The sequence below is a fragment of the Hordeum vulgare genome, chromosome 6H (assembly GCF_904849725.1).
Source record: "Hordeum vulgare subsp. vulgare chromosome 6H, MorexV3_pseudomolecules_assembly, whole genome shotgun sequence".
NCBI lineage: Eukaryota > Viridiplantae > Streptophyta > Magnoliopsida > Poales > Poaceae > Hordeum > Hordeum vulgare.
In genome coordinates, this window is record NC_058523.1 from 531,349,748 (window position 1) to 531,369,026 (window position 19,279).

At 43.5% G+C, this 19,279-nt stretch overlaps 1 protein-coding gene across 1 annotated transcript; it reads left to right on the top strand.

The window, feature by feature from the left end:
• The first annotated feature begins 7,934 nt into the window (after window positions 1–7,934).
• On the top strand, window positions 7,935–18,778 carry LOC123402624 (protein TONSOKU). Its single transcript, XM_045096561.1, has 20 exons — window positions 7,935–8,228; window positions 9,236–10,033; window positions 10,545–10,721; window positions 10,865–10,956; window positions 11,687–11,785; window positions 11,866–12,311; window positions 12,404–12,438; window positions 12,565–12,813; window positions 14,321–14,468; window positions 15,074–15,193; window positions 16,127–16,227; window positions 16,338–16,461; window positions 16,670–16,782; window positions 16,874–16,985; window positions 17,154–17,258; window positions 17,335–17,401; window positions 17,484–17,604; window positions 17,685–17,855; window positions 17,942–18,059; window positions 18,142–18,778. The coding sequence occupies exons 1-20, from the start codon at window positions 7,935–7,937 to the stop codon at window positions 18,663–18,665; spliced, it is 4,014 nt and encodes a 1,337-aa protein (XP_044952496.1). The 3' UTR covers window positions 18,666–18,778.
• Window positions 18,779–19,279: the final 501 nt, after the last annotated feature.

A 19,279-nucleotide genomic window follows, 5' to 3' on the forward strand; every position in this document is an offset into this window, starting at 1 on the left:
GAGACATGCCTCCACACATCCTCCAACGCTGCTAGACGCACCACTAGGACCGGGGCTTGGCGAAGAGAACCTTATTCCATCTTTAGGAAGCCACCACAGTCTCGTCTTTCTAAGGACACAAACCCTAACGGAACTAAAATAAAAATGAAAAAATGAGCCCCTTACTTGCAAAAGTCGGGATCCACCGCACCTTCGTGGCCCTAAGGCCATAGGAGATAAGGTAGATCGGCGACGCCACTGCCCACGTGGTCCCTTGCGAGTTGGGAGAAGAGACGAAAGAGGATTAAGGCATGAGACTTTGCTTTGCTTGGTCGAGTCCCATATATCCAGTTACATTTAGGGGATGTGGTATAGCAATAACCTAGGAACCGCTTTCCCCTATTCGTGCGATAATTAGAGAGAGAGAGAGAGAGGGAGAGAGAAACGGAACCCTAGGTCCTCATGCACCCTTTGAGTGCCAACGGTTCCCCTCCCCTTTGCATGTTGTTTTGACGATGAGAGGGTGGGGAACCCCGATCCTCCGTTTCAAGCTTGTAGATAGGTGTTGGGGTTGGTGTGTCGGCGACACTGTCGTGATAGCGGGGATTCCGTCATGTGAAATATGTGATGCAGCTTCGCCCTCATCCCGATGTGGCCGTCTTTGACGATGCCAATGAGTTGGTGGCTTGCTAGCCTCGCTGACCAATTGATCCGTGGAGGATATGTGCGTGTGGTGTGCTGTCGATCTTGGAGAGGTGGCGTCGACGCGGTTGTAGACCTTAGCCCGAGCTCTACCCTCTTCCGGTGTCGTTCTTTTGTGGTGGTATTGTGGTGTAGATTCCTATCGTGCCTCGGGTGTGGTGAGACTAGGGGTTCCTGTTCTTGCACTGCGTGGTAGCGATGGTGACCAATTGGGAGGATTTTAAGCAACACCATCAGCAGCAAGGCCGGGCCGACAAAATGCGGGGCATGTGCCAAACTCTAAAACAAGGCCTACCGCACTAGAATAACAAGCCTATAATAGTAATATATAGGCTATAATGTGTTGCATAGGAATATGATATATCCAGAATCACACCCATTCATCTCTCCCTAATAATAAAGCATGGAGTGCTTCTGTCGTCCGTTGCGGTATTTTTACAAAAACGTCTCTGTTGTTTTATGTATTCAACCCGCAGTCCTTGTGTAAGTGGATCTGACTGAAGAAAAAAAATGTTTCGGTTTTGCAAATCAATCCCTCCCCGTGGTCAGTGTCTTCTTATCCACACACGTCCATGGCCGGCAGCTCAGATCTGTCCGCACGGCGAGCTGGAGCAGGGGAAAGGTGACCACACGGCGAGGTGAAGCAAGGGAAGACTCGGGCAGGCCGGGGAGGAGGCCTTGGAGGGGTGGGCACAGGTCGTCGGCGGCTGGCGCTCCGCTGGCGGGGTCGAGGCAGAAGGGAGCCGGTGCTCCGGTGGCCGGCGGGGCATGTTTGTGGGGCGAGGTGGCTGGAGCAGGGGCGATGCGCGCCCGCGCTACGCTGTCGGCACTGGCCCGGACGGGAATGCGGCCGCGTGAAGGTGCTCATCCCCGTGCTCGTGAAGCCCCTCAAGCAGGCCTTGCCCGCGCGGTCCGAGTTCGCCGTCGCTAGCCGCGTTCGCCATCGTGAGCACGCGCCACCATTACCTGTTCGTCGCCGGCCGCATTCGCTGGCCATGAGCACCGTCACCTATCCGTAAGCACGAGTCCTCTCCGGCCTCCACCGTCGTAAGCTTCTCAATCTCTGACCTCCCCGTGTCTAAGTTGGATTACCCATTTGATCTCTCGGCGTGTCGTCATGTAATACCTCAATCTCTGACTGAAGGGACTGTCGGACTGGGGTCTCGAGGAGGAGTGACGGGGAGGGCGAGTCACACTGAGGAAGTGAAGGAGCGGCGCTGATGGCCCCGGACGCCGGATCCATCGACCTCACCGCATGGATCCTTCGAGGATCCTGCCACTGCCATAGGGCGTTCAACGTGTTGCTGATGTTTGGGCATGTGTGTGGACCTTGCCCGAGTGCGGTCGTGTCGTCTGCTCGCTCTGTGTGGTCTCTCTCCTCATGTTACCGGTGCCGTGGCACTCTGCGAGGTTGGGCTATGGCGGCATCAGAGAGTGCCCCGTGAGGACGACTTGACCTCCCCGACCAGGTGAAACACACACGCATGTACCCTCTTATCTTCTGGTCATGGATACCCCCGTCTATCGATGCCCTGGTCCGTCTCCTTGCATTGCTCCCCTCTTTATGGTGATATTTCAAGCAGTGCACATAAGGTATCTGACAAAATGACCAAGTGACTAGGAGTGGATTTCACAATTGTAGCGACTTGCAATTTTCTTTGTCTTTTCCCTTCCTCGCTGTAATGTTAGTCTAATGTTTGTGGTTAGTGCCATTACCGAGTTGAGTCACCTTGGTGGCGCGTGGATGCAGCTCCAACTACCCAAGATTCCCGGTGTGTGGATTCGTCATGGATGCTGCCAGTACCGCAAGACTGTAAGATAGCAAGAGGACGATGTGTGAACTAGCTAGAAGAAATGACGCTGCTTCCCCAGAACGACCTGAGTCACTTAACTGAATGTACAAGTGAGAAACTGCAATCGAGCACAACGACGACATGTGGGTTACAACTTGCTTGGCTTCTCTTTGTTTTATAATAGAACGGTAAAACCAAATGTTGTCCTGTAGCCACAACCGATGCTGCATATAGTTGTATTCTGAATTTATTAGAGTTGTTCTCATATAATCCCAAATCCTATTTTCTTGTTTTAATCCGGGTTGACGAAGGACATGAAATTCTATTCCTGTTTCTAGCTTTGTATTGTGGTAAATTATTGACCAATTGGATATATGTTGCTTGTTCTTAGCGATTTTAATATGATTGCTGCAGCTGAGGATAAGAACAATGGTAATTTCAACAAGGGTCTGATACAAATGGAGCAATGAACAATTCAACACAATTCTTGTCAGGCTTGACCGAGTCCTGTATAACCAATCATGGTGTGAGGCTGAACCCAATGCCATGTTGCAGGCCCTCTCCTTTACTGAATCCGACCACTGTCATTTTCTCCTAACTCCTGACTCCAAGTTCAAGCCGCAGAGATGCTTACGTTGGAGAAATAGAAGGCCTGGTCAGATAATTTTTTGACTGATATCAGATTGAAAACTCTCACCGTGCATGAGATCATCCTACAGCTTGACATTAATAGAAACCATAGAAGTTTGACGTGGGAAGCGCACACCTTCAGGGGAGATTTGAAAATGATGAGTGTCTTGGTTCCCTGCAAAGATGTATTTGGCAGCAGCGCTCTCGCTTTCTTCCGCTCAAAGAAGGTGATTGCAGCACCAGTTTTTTTCACTTAAAGGCTATTGTGAGAATAACGAAAATTTGGATCCCTTCACTTCAGGTTGATGGCAGTATTGTTTTGGACCAGAAATAAATAAAATGAAGTGGTGTGGAACTACTTTGATCAACTTCTTGGAGTTTATTTGCCAAGGACCGCCACACTGAATTTTGACGTTCTTGGTTTTAACCTTGTGAGCTGCTCGAACTAGAAGCGCCCAAATTTTAGAGGAAATAAAAATGCCGTATTTGATATGCATCGTGAAAAGATGCCCGGACCGGATAGTTTCACCTGTCTTTTTTCAGGAAATGTTGAAAGTTCATCATAGATTTAAGAACAAAGTTTTAGGTTTAGGATAAAACTGTTCTAGATTTTTAGAAGATTGTTATAAATTCATGAGAAAAAATTATTAACTTTAGAAAATTAACTATCCATGTTTTTGGTTCTTGGTTAATAAGATGGCCATGATAGTTTTGTTATTTTTAAAAGCAAGCTGGTTACAACAATTAACCCAATAGGTTCCTGGTCCTTATGTATCTCAGAGTACATATGCCTCGCATTAACACCGGACAATAAGTTCACCACCATGAGTGGAGGTGAAGATGAGAGTAAAACTAACAAAGCCGCAAACCAAACAATGCAAACATTTGTTAGCCATTTTGCAAAGATGGTAAAGTGAAAGCATAATTCTTTATTTTGAGATTAGTTGATGTCATAAATCAAACAATTAGTCGTGTAACAGGCGATGGTTAAAGGGTGTGATGTTTTTTCTCGGTGCAACGCATGGGCATTTTTGCTAGTTGAAAAACTTATTTTCAATTTAAACTAATTTTCTACCACGCAGCAGCAGGGCGGTAAGCAATTTGCAAATCAGTGTTCAAACAAAGCTTAACTACTTTTCTAGATGAACTCTTAGCAAACAAACAACACGAAAATTATAGCATGAAATTGGAACAAAAGAACCTAGAGGATTGAGTTAGGTGTGCGATCCCCTTGTTGACTTTGCCCTTGGACCACTCTGCTGCTAGACGTGGCTACTGGTTATAGGTTATCCACTTGAATTTGGACGCCTAGATCTCCTTTTTCCCTTCGAGTTTACGGAGAATAGGGTCATAAGAAGAATATGGAAACAAATTAACCGAAAAAAATAGATTAACCTAGGGATTATAAAAAGAGGATTTTACCTATCATTGAAACTCGAGGAGAAAATTGTTGGGAATCAGCAAATTGTAATCTCATCCTCTTGTTGGAACTGTTGGAGTCGCTGATCGATCCAACAATCCCGTTTCAATCGAGCGGTGGCCTAAGGAGTGTTGCCGATCGATCTGACTACGCTAGTATCCCGTTTCTTGCAGGCTGTAGCGACATAGGTCCTGTTTGGAACCATAATAGATTATAATAATCTGGATTATGAACATAAATTATATAATCTGGTTTATAAAAATAATTCAGGTGGGCATGTTTGGAGGCCAGATTATATAAATTGTAAACCAGCTTTTAAATTGTACAATGACATGTCTGCCCTCAGTTTACAAGGAAAAATAGGAAAGTGGCGGTGGCACTGCGTAATTCTCTTGAAGTTTACAAGGATAACACGTCATTTGTAATCCATAATCTTATTTTAACTATAGAGGAGATTATGAGATTATAATAATCTGATCATCTAGTTTATAAAATCTATAATATAAACTGTTCTGTTTGAAAATATAATAGATTATAAAAACCAGATTATATAATCTGGTTGGTTTCAAACAGGGCCATAGACACGAGTGTTTTCCCGATTTTGTGTTTTCCCATCGATGTGAGTACTCCCGATGACCCCGTTTCCTTTTTTTAAGGAACCTACGATCCTGTTTCCAATCGAAGGATCAGCAACCTTGTGGACGCGTCAGCGAAAGCGGCCCAGCGCCTTGAGAGGCCCAACGTTCACAAACAGTTTTTTCTTTAGAAATACATAGTAAGCTTGTATAAAAATTTGAGGCCTCTAAAATTTATGGGCACTGTGCTGGATGTACAGTTTGTACACCTGTAAGCCCGACCCTGATCAGCAGAAGCTTTGGGTGAGCACAAGCCATGGTGTTTTTGGTCGTTCATAGAACCGAGCTCCTGGTCGCTGTGAGTAGGGATAGTGCGTTTTGTGAAGTGAAACTAAGGCATGCACGTTTCAATCGAATACATAAAATCAGGGCCGGAGACAGGACCCAAGCCTCCAGGGCCTTGGCATCGGGCTTGGGACCCAACTCCTTTACTTACAATAGAGATTATTTCGGATGTGAGGTCAGAAATCATTAATTAGCGAGTACATCTTTCAACGATAACTTCCACCTTCGTAGGTTGCGACAAATGACGCTATATATGTGCCACTTGTCGCAACCTAGAAGTTTTTTTTTTTGTATATTTGTAGTTTCAAAATGATTTATCTCCTAAATCCAAATCTCGAATCTCTTTCACCGTTGGGTTTCTCGCGTCGAGATCTTTAAAACTAGATCAAATGTTGATAGGTTTTGACGATTTTTTTCCACGAAAAAACCGTGCCTCACGCGATAGAAAAAAAAACATTAAACGCGTTTTTCCCTTTCCGAGAGGCACGGATTGCGCCTCTCGCGAAGGCAAAACTGTGCCTCTCCCGAAAAAAGAGAGCCGAAGCCTTTCACGAAAGCAAAATCATGCCTCTCGCAAAAAAACCGCGTTTTTTCCTTTCGGGAGAGGCACGGGTGTGCCTCTCGCGAAGGCAAAATCGTGCCTTTCACGGAAGCAAAACCGTGCCTTTCGCGACAGCAAAACCGTGTCTCTCGCAAAAAAGACAAAAAATACGTTTTTTTCCTTTCCGAGAGGCACGAACATGCCTCTCGCGAAGGCAAATCCGTATCTTTCACGAAAGTAAAACCGTGTCTCTCGCAAAAAAACAAAAACCACGTTTTTTCCCCCTTTATGAGATGCATGAACGTGCCTCTCGCGAAGGCAAAACCATGCCTTTCACGAAAGCAAAACCGTAACTCTTGTAAAAAAACAGAAAACACATTTTTTCCTTTTTCGAGAGGCACGCTCGGGAAGGCAAAACCGCGTCTCTCGCAAAAAAAGACAAAAAATATGTTCTTTTTCATTTCCGAGAGGCACGAACGTGCCTCTCGTAAAGGCAAGATCGTACCTTTCACGAAAGCAAAACCGTGTCTCTCGCAAAAAACAACAACAACAGAAAACACGTTTTTCCCCCTTTCTGAGAGGCATGAACGTGCCTCTCGCGAAGGCAAAACCGCGCCTTTCACGAAAGCAAAACCGTGACTCTCGCAAAAAAACAGGAAACACGTTTTTTCCCTTTTCGAAAGGCACGCTCGAAAAGTTAAAACCGTGCCTTTCGAAAAAAAACAGAATTTTTTTCTCGTAAAAAAACAGAAACACGGTTTTTCATGATTTTTTCCCGTCCAAAAATTACAAAAGACTAGTGAAAAACCGGAACACCAAAAAAATCAGGAAAAACCACTTAAAAAATAAAAACCCATACGAAAAATAAAAAAACAAAATCCAAAGAGAACGTTTAGGGAGCGACACGTGCCGACGACTAGAAATGCGCTAAATGTCCCACGTGAAAGTGATTACTGAAATGCTTGTGAAAAATGCTCGTTAAGTAGTTGCTCTACGTGAGGTCCGAGTGCATCGTAGCTTTTGAATCGGTCCGGGGCTTGCTCCTGGCCTGGCTCCGTCCCTGTGCATAAAAGGGTCGCCTTTTAACGGTGGATTGAGTTTTGGCACGAGCATGCATTTGGTAAGAGCAAAATATGTAAAACCCCTTGCAAAAATAATTCTTGGCTCGAGCCGCAGCTCTGACTTTTACAGAATAGAGAGCCATGACCCAGACAGACATGTCCCATTAGTCCGTACGAGGGAAAAGGTTGCACCTGCACCGGCCCATGCCCTGATGCCGTGGATTCTAGCTAGGGACGGCTTGACGCGCCGCCGACATGGTCGCTCCGGTCGGTGGCCGCCGTACGTAAAAGAAGAGTCGCTGAATGGAATGCGGTGGCGCGTTTGGCTTTGCCGTTCTCCGCTCCGGTGGCTGCTAGCTGGCTCTAGCCTCCAGCCTAGGGGATGCGAAAACGCTAGGACCGGCTGACCGACTGGTTGGCCAGTAGCATAAACTAAACGGAAATTACCACGTTTTCGTAACCCAAAAAAATTGGTCCTCTCGACGGTCGGCCACTTTTCAGCCGGTCTTCCCCGGAGGCAATTTATCACGATCAACAAGTCACGCATCAAAGAAATAACTCATCCAATATGTTCCAGGTTTAGCCTTTACTTTTTGCTTGGTATTTTCAACACTCCAGCACACGCACTGTCACCCACCCTCTTTGCCTTTGTCAAAACACACACGCTGTGATCTCGCAAAAAAAAAAAAAAAACGGCCCAACGCACGGCCCAAGAAGAGCAGCAACAGGAAGGACGGCGCCCCGAAATGTTTTGGCGGGAAGAGGCTCCCTCCTCTCCATTTCACCCCCTCCGAAATCCCCAAACCCGGAGGCGAGGAAGGGGAACCAAGAAAACAACAACAACAAAAAAAATCCTTGCCGGAACCCTAGCGCAGGCGGCGGGGGGGGATGGGGCGCGGCGGCGGGCGGGCGAGGGAGGAGGAGGAGGAGCTGAAGGGCGCGAAGCGCGGGTACCGGGAGGCGGAGTCGGAGGGGAACCGGGAGGAGGAGGCGCGGTGGGCCAACGTCATCGGCGACATCCACAAGCGCCGCGGCGAGTACGTCGAGGCGCTCCGCTGGCTGCGGATCGACTACGAGGTCTCCCTCAAGCACCTCCCGCAGCGCCACCTGCTCGAGTCCTGCCAGTCGCTCGGGGAGGTCCACCTCCGCCTCGGCCACTACCCCCAGGCCCTCACCTACCAGGTCCGCCCAACCCGCCGCCGTTTCCCGCATCAGAAATCCAAAATCGCCTCCACCTGGCTGGACCGGATGCCCGGGCTTGCCTAGCGGCATCGGATCTGCGTCGAGCCGTCTGATTCGAATCAGGATTTTGAGCTGTAGAATGTTAGTAGTAGTATTATCTTGCCGACAAGTATCAGTCTTTACAGTGTGTTCCGATCGTTGTAGTATATATCAGCAACACCGGAACTTTGATCTGACCGTTTGTTTCAACTTCGTAGTGACACGCCTTAGGTTAGGCTGTTGAAAGAATTGGATAGAAGTTACATCAAACCTTGGTCTGACCACACATTTCAAATGTTCAGTGCTGTCCTGCTGGGCATTTGACTGGCATGATTTGGCTGGAGTTTTGCTTGTTTCAATGCGCCCGGTGGTGTTTATATAGGTCGACTGATCTGTCAGTAGAGTTTGTGGTTTTACCCACTGTTGAGCTGTGTAAATTTGCTAATAAAGTTTACTGGTGTTAATATGTCAAATAATAATAAATAAGTTAGCATCTCACATTCACTGCCTACTGACTATAGTTGTGGATGCTGCATGTAAGGCCATTCTCCGGTTGAAGTATTTGTGGATGCCTGCTGCTGCTAAGTTTAGTCCCATATTTTTAGTTTTCTTTGCCGAGGCCATATTGTTACTTTAATTGCATAATTCCATTTTGACCTTTTAGTAACCATCCATACCACAACTGGGTTAAGCCTTTTGGGAAAATGAGGGTGAAAAGCTAACTGCTATTATACGTTGAATCTGAGTGTACCAGACCTGTTACAGCACAAGTCAAAATATGACATCTCGGGTTATTTGCTCACTGCACTTGTGTACTAATGTCTGATCTCTTGTTTCATTTCTGTTGTTGGTTATTTAGGCAATGCCCACAGTTACCTTTTTAACTCAAAATATCTGGTTTGGTTTCTACTACATCAATCAAGTCATCAACTCATGTCCTTCTTCCTCGATGTTTGCATGCTTCACAGAAGAAGCACCTACAACTTGCCAAGGACACTGATAACCTTGTTGAGCAGCAGCGAGCTTGTACCCAGCTTGGGAGAACCTACCATGAAATGCTTCTAAATTCTGAAAATGACCACAATGCCATACGGAATGCCAAGAAGTATTTCAAATCTGCCATGAAACTGGTTAAGGGTCTAAGAGAGAATGACCCATCTGGAAAAACACCCTACCTGAAGGAGCTCATTGACTCATACAATAATTTGGGCATGCTTGAACTAGATCTTGATAACTTTGAAGAAGCTGAGCAACTACTTACCCAGGGTTTGAAAATATGTGATGAAGAAGAGGTAAATCAATATGATGATGCTCGCACGAGGCTCCATCATAATCTAGGAAATGTTTATACCGAGTTACGCAACTGGAACAAAGCCAAGGATCATATTGAGATGGACATAGATATATGTAGAAAAATAAACCATCTTCAAGGTGAGGCAAAGGGATTTATAAATCTGGGGGAGTTGTATTATCGGGTTCAAAAGTATGGAGATGCAAAACTTTGCTACAGCAAAGCTCTTCACATAACAAAGGGTTTGGAAGATGAAGATGCACTAGTTGATCAAATTCATCAGAATATTGAAACTGTTACGAAAGCAGCTGAAGTTCTTGAAGAGTTGAAGAAAGATGAGCAGAAACTGAAAAAGCTTGTCAGAGATACTTCCAATGCTCGTGGAACACCAATGGAGAGAAAACTCCTCCTTGAGCAGCATGCATGGCTGGATAATCTTATTGAAAAGGCAAGAATGATATCTGCATGGCTAAAAGTAAGTGTATTAGTGAAGTGAGCAGTATCTAAGTATCTGAACTTTAGCCACCTAATGTTAGCTGTAACTTGTACCTGTTTTCTGTTTATGATTTATTTCTCTTTGCTGCTAAATTCTATTTAGAAAAATGTTCCAGTATTGTTCTCACATTTATGTATAACCGGACATAATTTTAATGGTTTGGTTGACTTGACCAATACCGTGGATGACGGTAGAGTACCTCGTTTGACGCTATCTTTAAGTTACAATAAATATCCAGGTTTCATTAGAAGCCTCTTGTCAGAATTATTCTGCCCATGCTCCTAAGTCCTAACTATTCAGGTTATGCTGAATTTGTTTGCTCTATTTTGTACAGGCACTTGTGTTGAACTGCGTGTATACTTTACATGGTTTTGCTCTGTGCTAAGGACTAACCGGAATTGATAAATTGTTTATAGCATTAAGTATTAGGCGGCAGTGTGATGAAAATTAGCACAGGGCTTAATTCTGATATAAATTATTTGCTTTCCAGCACAAGGATTTTTCGAAAGGGAAAAAGAGAGTAACAAATGAACTTCGTGACAAGGAAAAACAGAGTGATGCTCTTCTGTCCATAGGAGAATCATACCAAAAGCTTAGAAACTTCAACAAAGCTCGTAAATGGTACATGAAAAGCTGGAAAATGTATCGATCAATTGGAAACTTAGAGGTGAGTTTATGTTCCCTTAGTTTTATTTTTGTTTATGCTGGCATGCCCCCTAGCTCATAATAAAACTACCTTTCTGTTTGCAAACTTGTACTTGTTGTTAACAGTTCTAAATCCTGCCCACCTTTGGATACATGAAATTTCAGGGTCAAGCATTAGCAAAAGTGGACATTGGAAATGTTCTTGATTCTTGTGGTGACTGGGCTGGTGCGTTGCAAGCTTTTGAAGAAGGCTACAGGCAATATCTCCGTGCCTTGTGTACAATAATTATTCAAATACATTTGCAATCTTGCGAAGCAGAATATAGCAGATTAAATTAGCGGTTACAAAGAGTACATAGGTTATGACATGGGTGGCTTATCCATGAACATGTTGCTTTGATCCACTGAAACACCCTATTGCTAATATAGGAACAGTGCCACCAGTTTGAAAGCTTGTTAAAAAATATGGAGTGTCAGTATTCTGTGGCAGCCATATATCCTAATCGAGGCTGTGCATGAGTCTTGTACAATGTCCAACACATGTCAGACAACTCGACCCTCTTACATACATAGAAGATGCTGAGCATCCAAATACATACATAAGGTATTGTAATCATGTGTAGTTTGTTTTGGGAAAATGACAAGGGCACCACACAATAATTTTGAAATGTTATTATTAACATAACTGGCCAGAACTGTGGACCATTATAGACTAATATAGTATATCCTGTAGCATGTGCTGTACAAATGCCCAAGGAAGTTGTAAACGTGTGCCTTTTATCTGTATAGCTAGGGTACTGTGGTAATTATCATTTTCAACGCCATATTGTTGTTTTAGTTTTGTGCCATGTTATTCTCTTGTGTATGTGTACATGTGATCTATTATCAGTCTGGTAAATGTTCCGGTAAGTCTGGAAATGCATGTGGTCATCGTGTCATTTTGCCTCCACCTATAGATCCTGATACTTGCATTTCAATGATATTCAGAATTGCCGTGGAAGGGAATGTGCCACATGTGCAACTTTCCGCCCTTGAGAACATGCATTACAGTCACATGGTCAGATTTGATAGTGTAGAAGATGCCAAGTAAGTTACTTACAGATGTTGGGTAGAAGAAAGCTAATTTACCCAGACCTGTCATAAAATAGATTTATTTTTTTCTTCAGGAAGGTACATAAAAAAATAGATGAACTGAAGCAAATATTGAATCAGGACGGAGCAAGGGATACTGTAAGTGACTATTGCTCAGAAACTGAGTCTGAAGGTGGTGATGCTTCTGATAAAATGCTTGATCAAGAGGACAATGATGGGCATGCTGCAAATTCATGTTCCGAGGAACCTGATGATCAGGTTATTCTCGCTTCACTGTTTCATAGAAGTAGGAGCTCATCCAAATTGAAGGCATCCAAGATGCATAGCATCCAGAAGAAGGTTGATAGATCATGTGATATGGATGGGGGCACTAGAGAAGTTTTAAATAAATCATGCAGTAACCAGTCTGGTAAAAAACGTGTCCGTGTGTTTATATCAGACGACGAAGCTGATGAGAGTTCTGAAATTGATCAATCAAAAAAGATGCAAACTAATCGAACAGATAGTCTGTCTACATCAGGTGCATGACTTATATGCATTGTACACCTTTAGTTTCTGGAATGCCTGGTGACTGTCTCCTAATTATTTTGCATACATTTTTCTATGAAACAGAACACATAGCAAATGGAGCAAACAACAGGAATCAGGTTATACAAAGCTTATAATCGCTTGAGATTTAGTATAATTTTACATTCTTGATATGTTGAGAGATACTATTTTTGTTAACATACCCCCCCCCCCCCTTTTGGGTGATAACCAATACCTATCTGCAGGTAGACCCTACTGAACCCATGGATGTGTACAGTATCTGCACACCCTGCCCTGCTGAGGAAAGTATATGCTCATTCAAATTAAGTAGCCCCATTGGTCATGGTAATGATGGACTGGAAATAGGAGCTTCTAGAGGAGGAAATGCGTCTGCATCCAAGCCAGCAGCGAGTGGTTCCAGAATTTGCATTCCTGCATCTCATAATCAACCACAAGGTCAAAATGCTGTCGGCCTTCTATCCGATGCTGATCATGTAAGTATTATTGCAAATTCAGTCTTCACAGGATTGCTGAAAAGCATATGGCAATTGTGCTTTCCATTGCTCTATCCTTTTTGTTACTTGGAGATTCCATAATGCCTTAGTCAGCTGGTAACTTTACTACTTTAGATGTATTGAGTGGTGAAATATATTAGAAGGGATCCATATGTCAAATGGAACATCTATTTTCTGTCATCCAGGTTTACTTTTGAATGTCCATATGTTCATATTTCTCCTTTTCTGGTTGTTGCAACCAGACACTCAGTGGCGGAGCCATGTTCAAGTAAAACAAGGCCATGGCCAGCCCAGCCCAGGAAGAAACCAGTGAAGTGTGAGCAAAACTGGGCCATGTGAGAACATTTTGGGCTTTCCTTTAGCCTCGCCCGTCCAGCATATCTGTAGTTCCGCCACTATAGATACTAGATACTCAATGCAAGTTAAACTTGTCTTAAGCTACTATTTGCAAAACACTTAGAAATAACAATCATAGGGCAGGCAGTCGAGATGTGATCCTACCCTTGAATGATACTACTCTCGATGTGTATCAGTGATGTCATCGTTTCCTCACAACATATGCCATGGGTAGGCTAATCGAGGTGAGAGCAAGGCTGCCATGGAGGATCCAGGACGGGATAGGGTAGTAACACGCGATGGTTTACCCAGGTTCGGGGCTCTCCGGAGAGATAATACCCCTACTTCTGCATGTCTGTATATGAGGTATCTTTGCAGTACAAGATTGCTCCTGGAGCTGTATTAGAGGGGGAAGAGGGAGCTGAGTGCTTCCTTCCTTAGCCTCATGTCTGTGTGTATGTGCATGAGGGTGTGAGAGGGCAGCCAAAAGGGGGCCTCCATATGTGGTGGGCATGAGGCCCTTTGTATGGATGTGTGGCTTAGTATGTAAGCTATAGTGGGTAGCTTACATACTAAGTTGCTTGGGATGTAAGCTACCATGGGTAGCTTACATGCGAAGCTATATGTAGCTTGGGAGCTAGGCTATGCCTGTCCCCTGGGGCACTTTATAAACCAGCGCCCAGGGGACAAGTTACACTGTAGAAGATACCGCCTGACGTGGGTACAACGGTGCACCGCCGAGGGTTATGGCCGTCTTGTCCGTGCGTGTCCGATGGGACGCCGTAGCCGGCTCTGGCCAGCCGGCCGCGGGTGCGAGTCGGAGTAGCCGGCCCGGGCGGGCGGGCACCCCGTCCGACTCGTCGCCCTTGGGGTACCCGGGGTCATCCCCCCGACAAGTGGTGTGCAGTGCGTATATGTCAAAACACATCTTTTGTTGAAGCGAGCTGTGTCCCATATTCATATTGGAGTCTATCTAGGATTTGTTTTCAGATCATCTGAAACATTCCACTTGCATCTATTTGAAATCTAGAAATGATCTAGATGTAGTTCTTAGCGTTATTACCTGCGGTACAACAACTGCTCCAGTTATGGATATTCCTTGTGGTCTGTGATTTAAATTATTAATTATGATGAGATCCTTAATTTACAGCAATATTTGGCGTTCAGAATTGGTGAACATCTGGTGTACTTGGATGTAAATGCTTGCATATGCGAGGCCACTTTTAGCATCGAGTCTCTTAAAGTCGAAGTGGCATGTGTATACTACCTTCAGATTCCTAATGAGAAGAGCTCCAAAGGTTTGCCCTTGTTTTCTAAACTTTGACAAGTCATGTAGTATGCCCATTAAGTTTTTTTTGGCAATATTTTCTGTCATGGGAATTGTATTCAATCTTCTATGCCAGTGGGTTCGCCTTTAATATTTTCATTACCAAAATATCGGAGTTAGAGGGAGGGATGTGAAATTGAGAAGGCATCTCACCTTTACCATTACTCTTATCTGGTTATCTTGCGATCTTGTAAGAAATGTAGAATGTCCTTGTGTGGTGATGCATTCTTTGGTTCTTCCTTCAGCTGTTATATGCATACGTTGTGATATTTGGCCCATTTCTCCAGCAATACATATATGATTGTTCAGTTCTTGAACTGTATCAACTGTTCAGGTTATCTGGAAATACAGTTATTGTTCCCTAGTAACAGGTTTTCCAGTACCTGAGGATGTATACCATGTCTTGGCTATTTATCCAAGATTCATGTATGTGCCTATTGCCGAATATGTTATAGACTTATAGGAGACAGTTTGTGGTGGGTTAGTTCCTGTGGTTCTTATGGTGTCATATTTGCTAGGGAACAACCTCTTGTTTCTTTCTTTTCTGTTGGAACTTATGTTTATCTTACTTTGTAGGCTTGTTGCCTATTATTGGAGAGCTCAAGTGTTGTGGGAATGTACTGGATGGTGCAGAATCAGTTGATCATATTGGTCAACTTGCTTCTGAACAGAAGTGCATTGAGGCTTTTATTGATGGTATGTGTGTAGCTTACTCAACTTTGTTCATAGAACTGCTATTGTTGCATGAGCTGCATGAGTCCTACTCCCTCTGTTCCTAAATATTTGTTGTTGGGGAGAACTAAACTTAGTTCTCCCCAACAACAAATATTATGGTACAGAGGAAGTATATTACTATTTCTATAGGACATATCAGGATCATTTTGATTTTGGCATTTTTGTTGCCGCGGAATATGCATTAAATATGTAAGGGACACTGATTTGATGATTGCAGTAAACTGAGCACAATAAATTATGGTTGTTTGGTTCTATATTTTTCGTGCTAATAGCCTACAACAGCGGGGGATGTGAAATTACTGAGTATTTTTCTGCATGCTAAATAATCTGAATTGTCATATACAACAGTACTGTTTATTTGAAGTTCAGAAGTCCCTCACAATTTGCACAAAGTTCAAAATGTATCTGTAGTTGTGCTGCACTAGCTCTTAACTTTTATATATGTACAGCTATGCTGATTTATGCTACTGATTAAATTTTAATCTAGCAAAAAAAAAAAACCCTACCTAGCTCCAAGTTTCTGATTGCAATCTCAGCAGCATTCAATCTGGGTTTGTTTCTTACGACATGTGAGTCTGTCATTGACAGATGTAAAGGGCGGATGCGTTAAACTTTTTTGTAAGGGGGAGGGTTTTGCTCACTGTATGAAGTTTTGAGCTCTTCCTACTTGAAAGCAAGTGTTTGATTAAATTCATCTACTTGCTTTACTTTATATTTGTGTATTTTCAATGCTGAAGCAAGACTTGTGTTGGTCTCATTGTGCTATCACCTGTGCTCTCTCTATATGGACAAATTTCACTCGACATTTGTAGCTGCTTGGTTTCATGTATATACTTTTTGTACTGCATGCTGATCCATTCTATTAAAAGTGTAATGTCTATATTTCTAATGAAGATTGGGTGCCAAAGCGGTTGATGAAACTGTACGTTGATTTCTGCACAAAGTTGTCAGAAGCACCAAATAAGAAGCTATTGAAAAAATTGTATAATCTTGAAGTAAGTTTGTTGGATTTATATTACTTGTTTTTATTTATAATTTCGTAAATCAGGTCTGACTAACTTGTCAAAGCTAAATGTTTTACTGGCCTTCTGTTTTCCAACAACAGGTCTCTGAAGATGAAATCATTCTGTCTGAGTGTGGACTGCAAGATTTGTCAATTTCACCTCTTCTTGAAGCCCTAAGATCACATAAAACAATAGCCATGTTGGATCTTTCTCATAACATGCTAGGTATCATTTTTCAGCATTCTCTCCTTATTTCTAGTATGTGTTTAATTTAAGCATCATGAGTTTGGCAGAGAGATAGTTATAGACTTAATAGGTAAATGGAAAGCTCCTTTAGCTCTGTGACACACAGTGTGCTGCATTAATCACCTGTAGACCTTATCCTTAAAAGATCATCTTAGACTGATTAAGCATTCATGTGTATGAATTGCAGGAAACGAAACAATTGAAAGTCTTCAACAAATATTTGCTTCGTCAAGCCAAACATATGGTGGTTTGACACTGGATTTACATTGCAATCGATTTGGTCCAACTGCTTTATTTCAGGTGTTTTTTCCTATTACAGAAACCTGCATATCAAAGTGGAATGACAGTTAGTTCTGAAGTCATATTTTGTCCATAATTTACTGATGGACAGATCTGCGAGTGTGCTGTTCTGACTGAACGACTGGAAGTACTTAATCTGGCTGGGAATCGCCTCACAGATGGTTGCAGCTCTTATCTTTTCACAATCCTACAGAAGTGCAAAGGTATGTGTGAGTCTCAATACCCAGTAATAAGTGTATGTTTTGGGAGCTGCAGAAACAATAGGCCTTTTGTGTTTATCACCTTTGGAGTTTTTTGCCATCTTGTTTTTTCTCAGTGTACACCACTACTTTCTTCTAATACAATGCATGTTTTGTTTCCATTCGTGACAGCACTGTATTGCTTGGATGTTGAGCAGTGTTCTATCACATCAAGAACAGTTCAGAAAATGGCAGATGCACTACATGAAGACTCGGTCCTTTCACATCTGTCGATAGGTAATTTGTTGCGTCTGTGTTGTATATAACTAGCCATCTTCATGTGTAAACGGTCAAAATTGCATACCTTTGACAGGAAAGAACAATCCAATATCTGGCAACGCAATGCTTAACCTTCTCTCCAAACTGGCTTCTTTGAAAAGGTCAGCAGACATTGCTCCATTACTGTTGACAGCTATGAAGTGTGGTGAAGTAATAAACCAGCTATGGATTTGATCACTGCAGGTTTTCACAACTAAGCCTAACCGGTATAAAACTGAACAAGTTAATGGTTGATAAACTGTGTCTACTTGCACAATCCTTGAATCTATCTGGATTTCTGCTAGGTGGAACTTCCATTGGACCTGTGAGTCTGTTTTCCATATATGGTCAGTATTTACAGCTTGTAGCAAACATCATGCTTTATGGATGAAATTCTTTCTGCAGGGAGGAACAATTAGGCTGACCGAGGCATTATCTAGCGCATCCCAAGAATTGATGAGGTTGGATTTATCCAACTGCGGGCTCACAACTCCTGAATTCTCACAGATCTGTACAAATTTTTCTAGAATTAATATTATCGACTTGAACCTTGGAGGAAATTCCATTAACATGGAGGTTCGCTTCCTATCCTCAGATAATTTGGTCTATGCGATTTTGGTCCCATTACCGTTTGTTTAACATTGTGAGGTTGCACAATGCAGGGATGTGATGCTGTTGGGGCAATACTTGCAAATCCCCAGTGCAGCCTTAGATCTCTCACTCTTGACAGATGCAATCTTGGGCTTGGTGGCATTACTCGAATTATTCAGGCACTAGCAGGTGAGGAACAGAACAATTATATAAGTATTACACTCAAAACAACGCCTTCTGTGCCAAACTCACAATCTTCTGGCCCTTCCAGGGAATGATCAACTGGAGGAGCTGAGGGTTGCCGAGAATGCAAACCTGTCACTAGAGAGAACACTGCACTTCGACGAGGACATGCAGGATGTATCGACAGGCACCGAGCACAAACACGGCCACAACGCTGAAGCAGGTGACAATGTAGGTCCAGGAAACGTCGATCTGGAGAAGATGGTGGTGGCGGACAGTGAGGATGAAGCGGCAAACAAGGACCAACGTACAGTTTCTGGTCCTACCAGGAGCTGCGCGAGCTCCTGCCAGCGAAACTCCTATTCTGGCTGCCAGTTTGTCCAGCAGCTCGCGGAGGCCCTTGTCTCGGCGAAGCAGCTGAGGGTGCTTGACCTCAGCCGGAACGGGCTGTCGGAGGAGGCCGTCCAGTCGCTGTACTCTGCCTGGGCTTCAGGCCAGAGAGGCGACGGGGTTGCCCGGAAGCATGTGGGCAAGGAGGTGGTGCATTTCTCGGTGGATGGGGCGGCGTGCTGCGGGCTTAAGCCCTGCTGCAGAAGGGACTTGCAGATGTGAACCTGGATTGGCCTTCCGGTCAGTCAGATCAGTCGTTCTCAGGATCATATATATATATATATATAAATATATGGGCTATTATTACTAACGGTAACCAGGGCCTGTTAGTTTAACGTTGTGATTATGTCCAAAACCGTGACAGGCCGTCAGGGTTAAATTATGCCGGTTTGCTGGAATGTTACGTATGTAGATAAAACTTGTATGAGAAACAAACATTAGCAAGAGAATATGTTCAAAAGAAAAAACATTAGCAAGAGAATATTATGAATATCAACTTTAATAAAAGCGAATTGTTTTGTTTTAAAGAAGTCATTGAGGCGGTGTAAACTTGATGAGAACGTGAAACATAAACCACAAAGAGATAGCACAATGTTTTCTCATTGAACACAAATATCTCAAGAAGAGACTCCCTTGATGCTTGTAAGTCTCTAAGTTGCTGCATACCAATTCCATGAACATATTTTTGGAATGTTGAGTTTGGTAAACACTTAGTAAACATATTAGCAAGGTTGTCGCATGATTTGACTTGCAAGATGCTTATTTCCTTGCTTTTTCGAAGATTATGGGGGAAAAACCACTTAGGAGAAATATGCTTACTGATATTAATCTTGATG

What these genes read in the sequence shown, in the direction of transcription:
- LOC123402624 (XM_045096561.1), top strand. Translation starts at nt 7,935, where the DNA reads ATGGGGCGCGGCGGCGGGCGGGCGAGGGAGGAGGAGGAGGAGCTGAAG. An exon ending in TGATATCTGCATGGCTAAAA is followed by an intron (nt 10,034 to 10,544) that starts GTAAGTGTATTA and finishes TTTGCTTTCCAG; the next exon opens with CACAAGGATTTTTCGAAAGG. An exon ending in GTCCAACTGCTTTATTTCAG is followed by an intron (nt 16,783 to 16,873) that starts GTGTTTTTTCCT and finishes ACTGATGGACAG; the next exon opens with ATCTGCGAGTGTGCTGTTCT.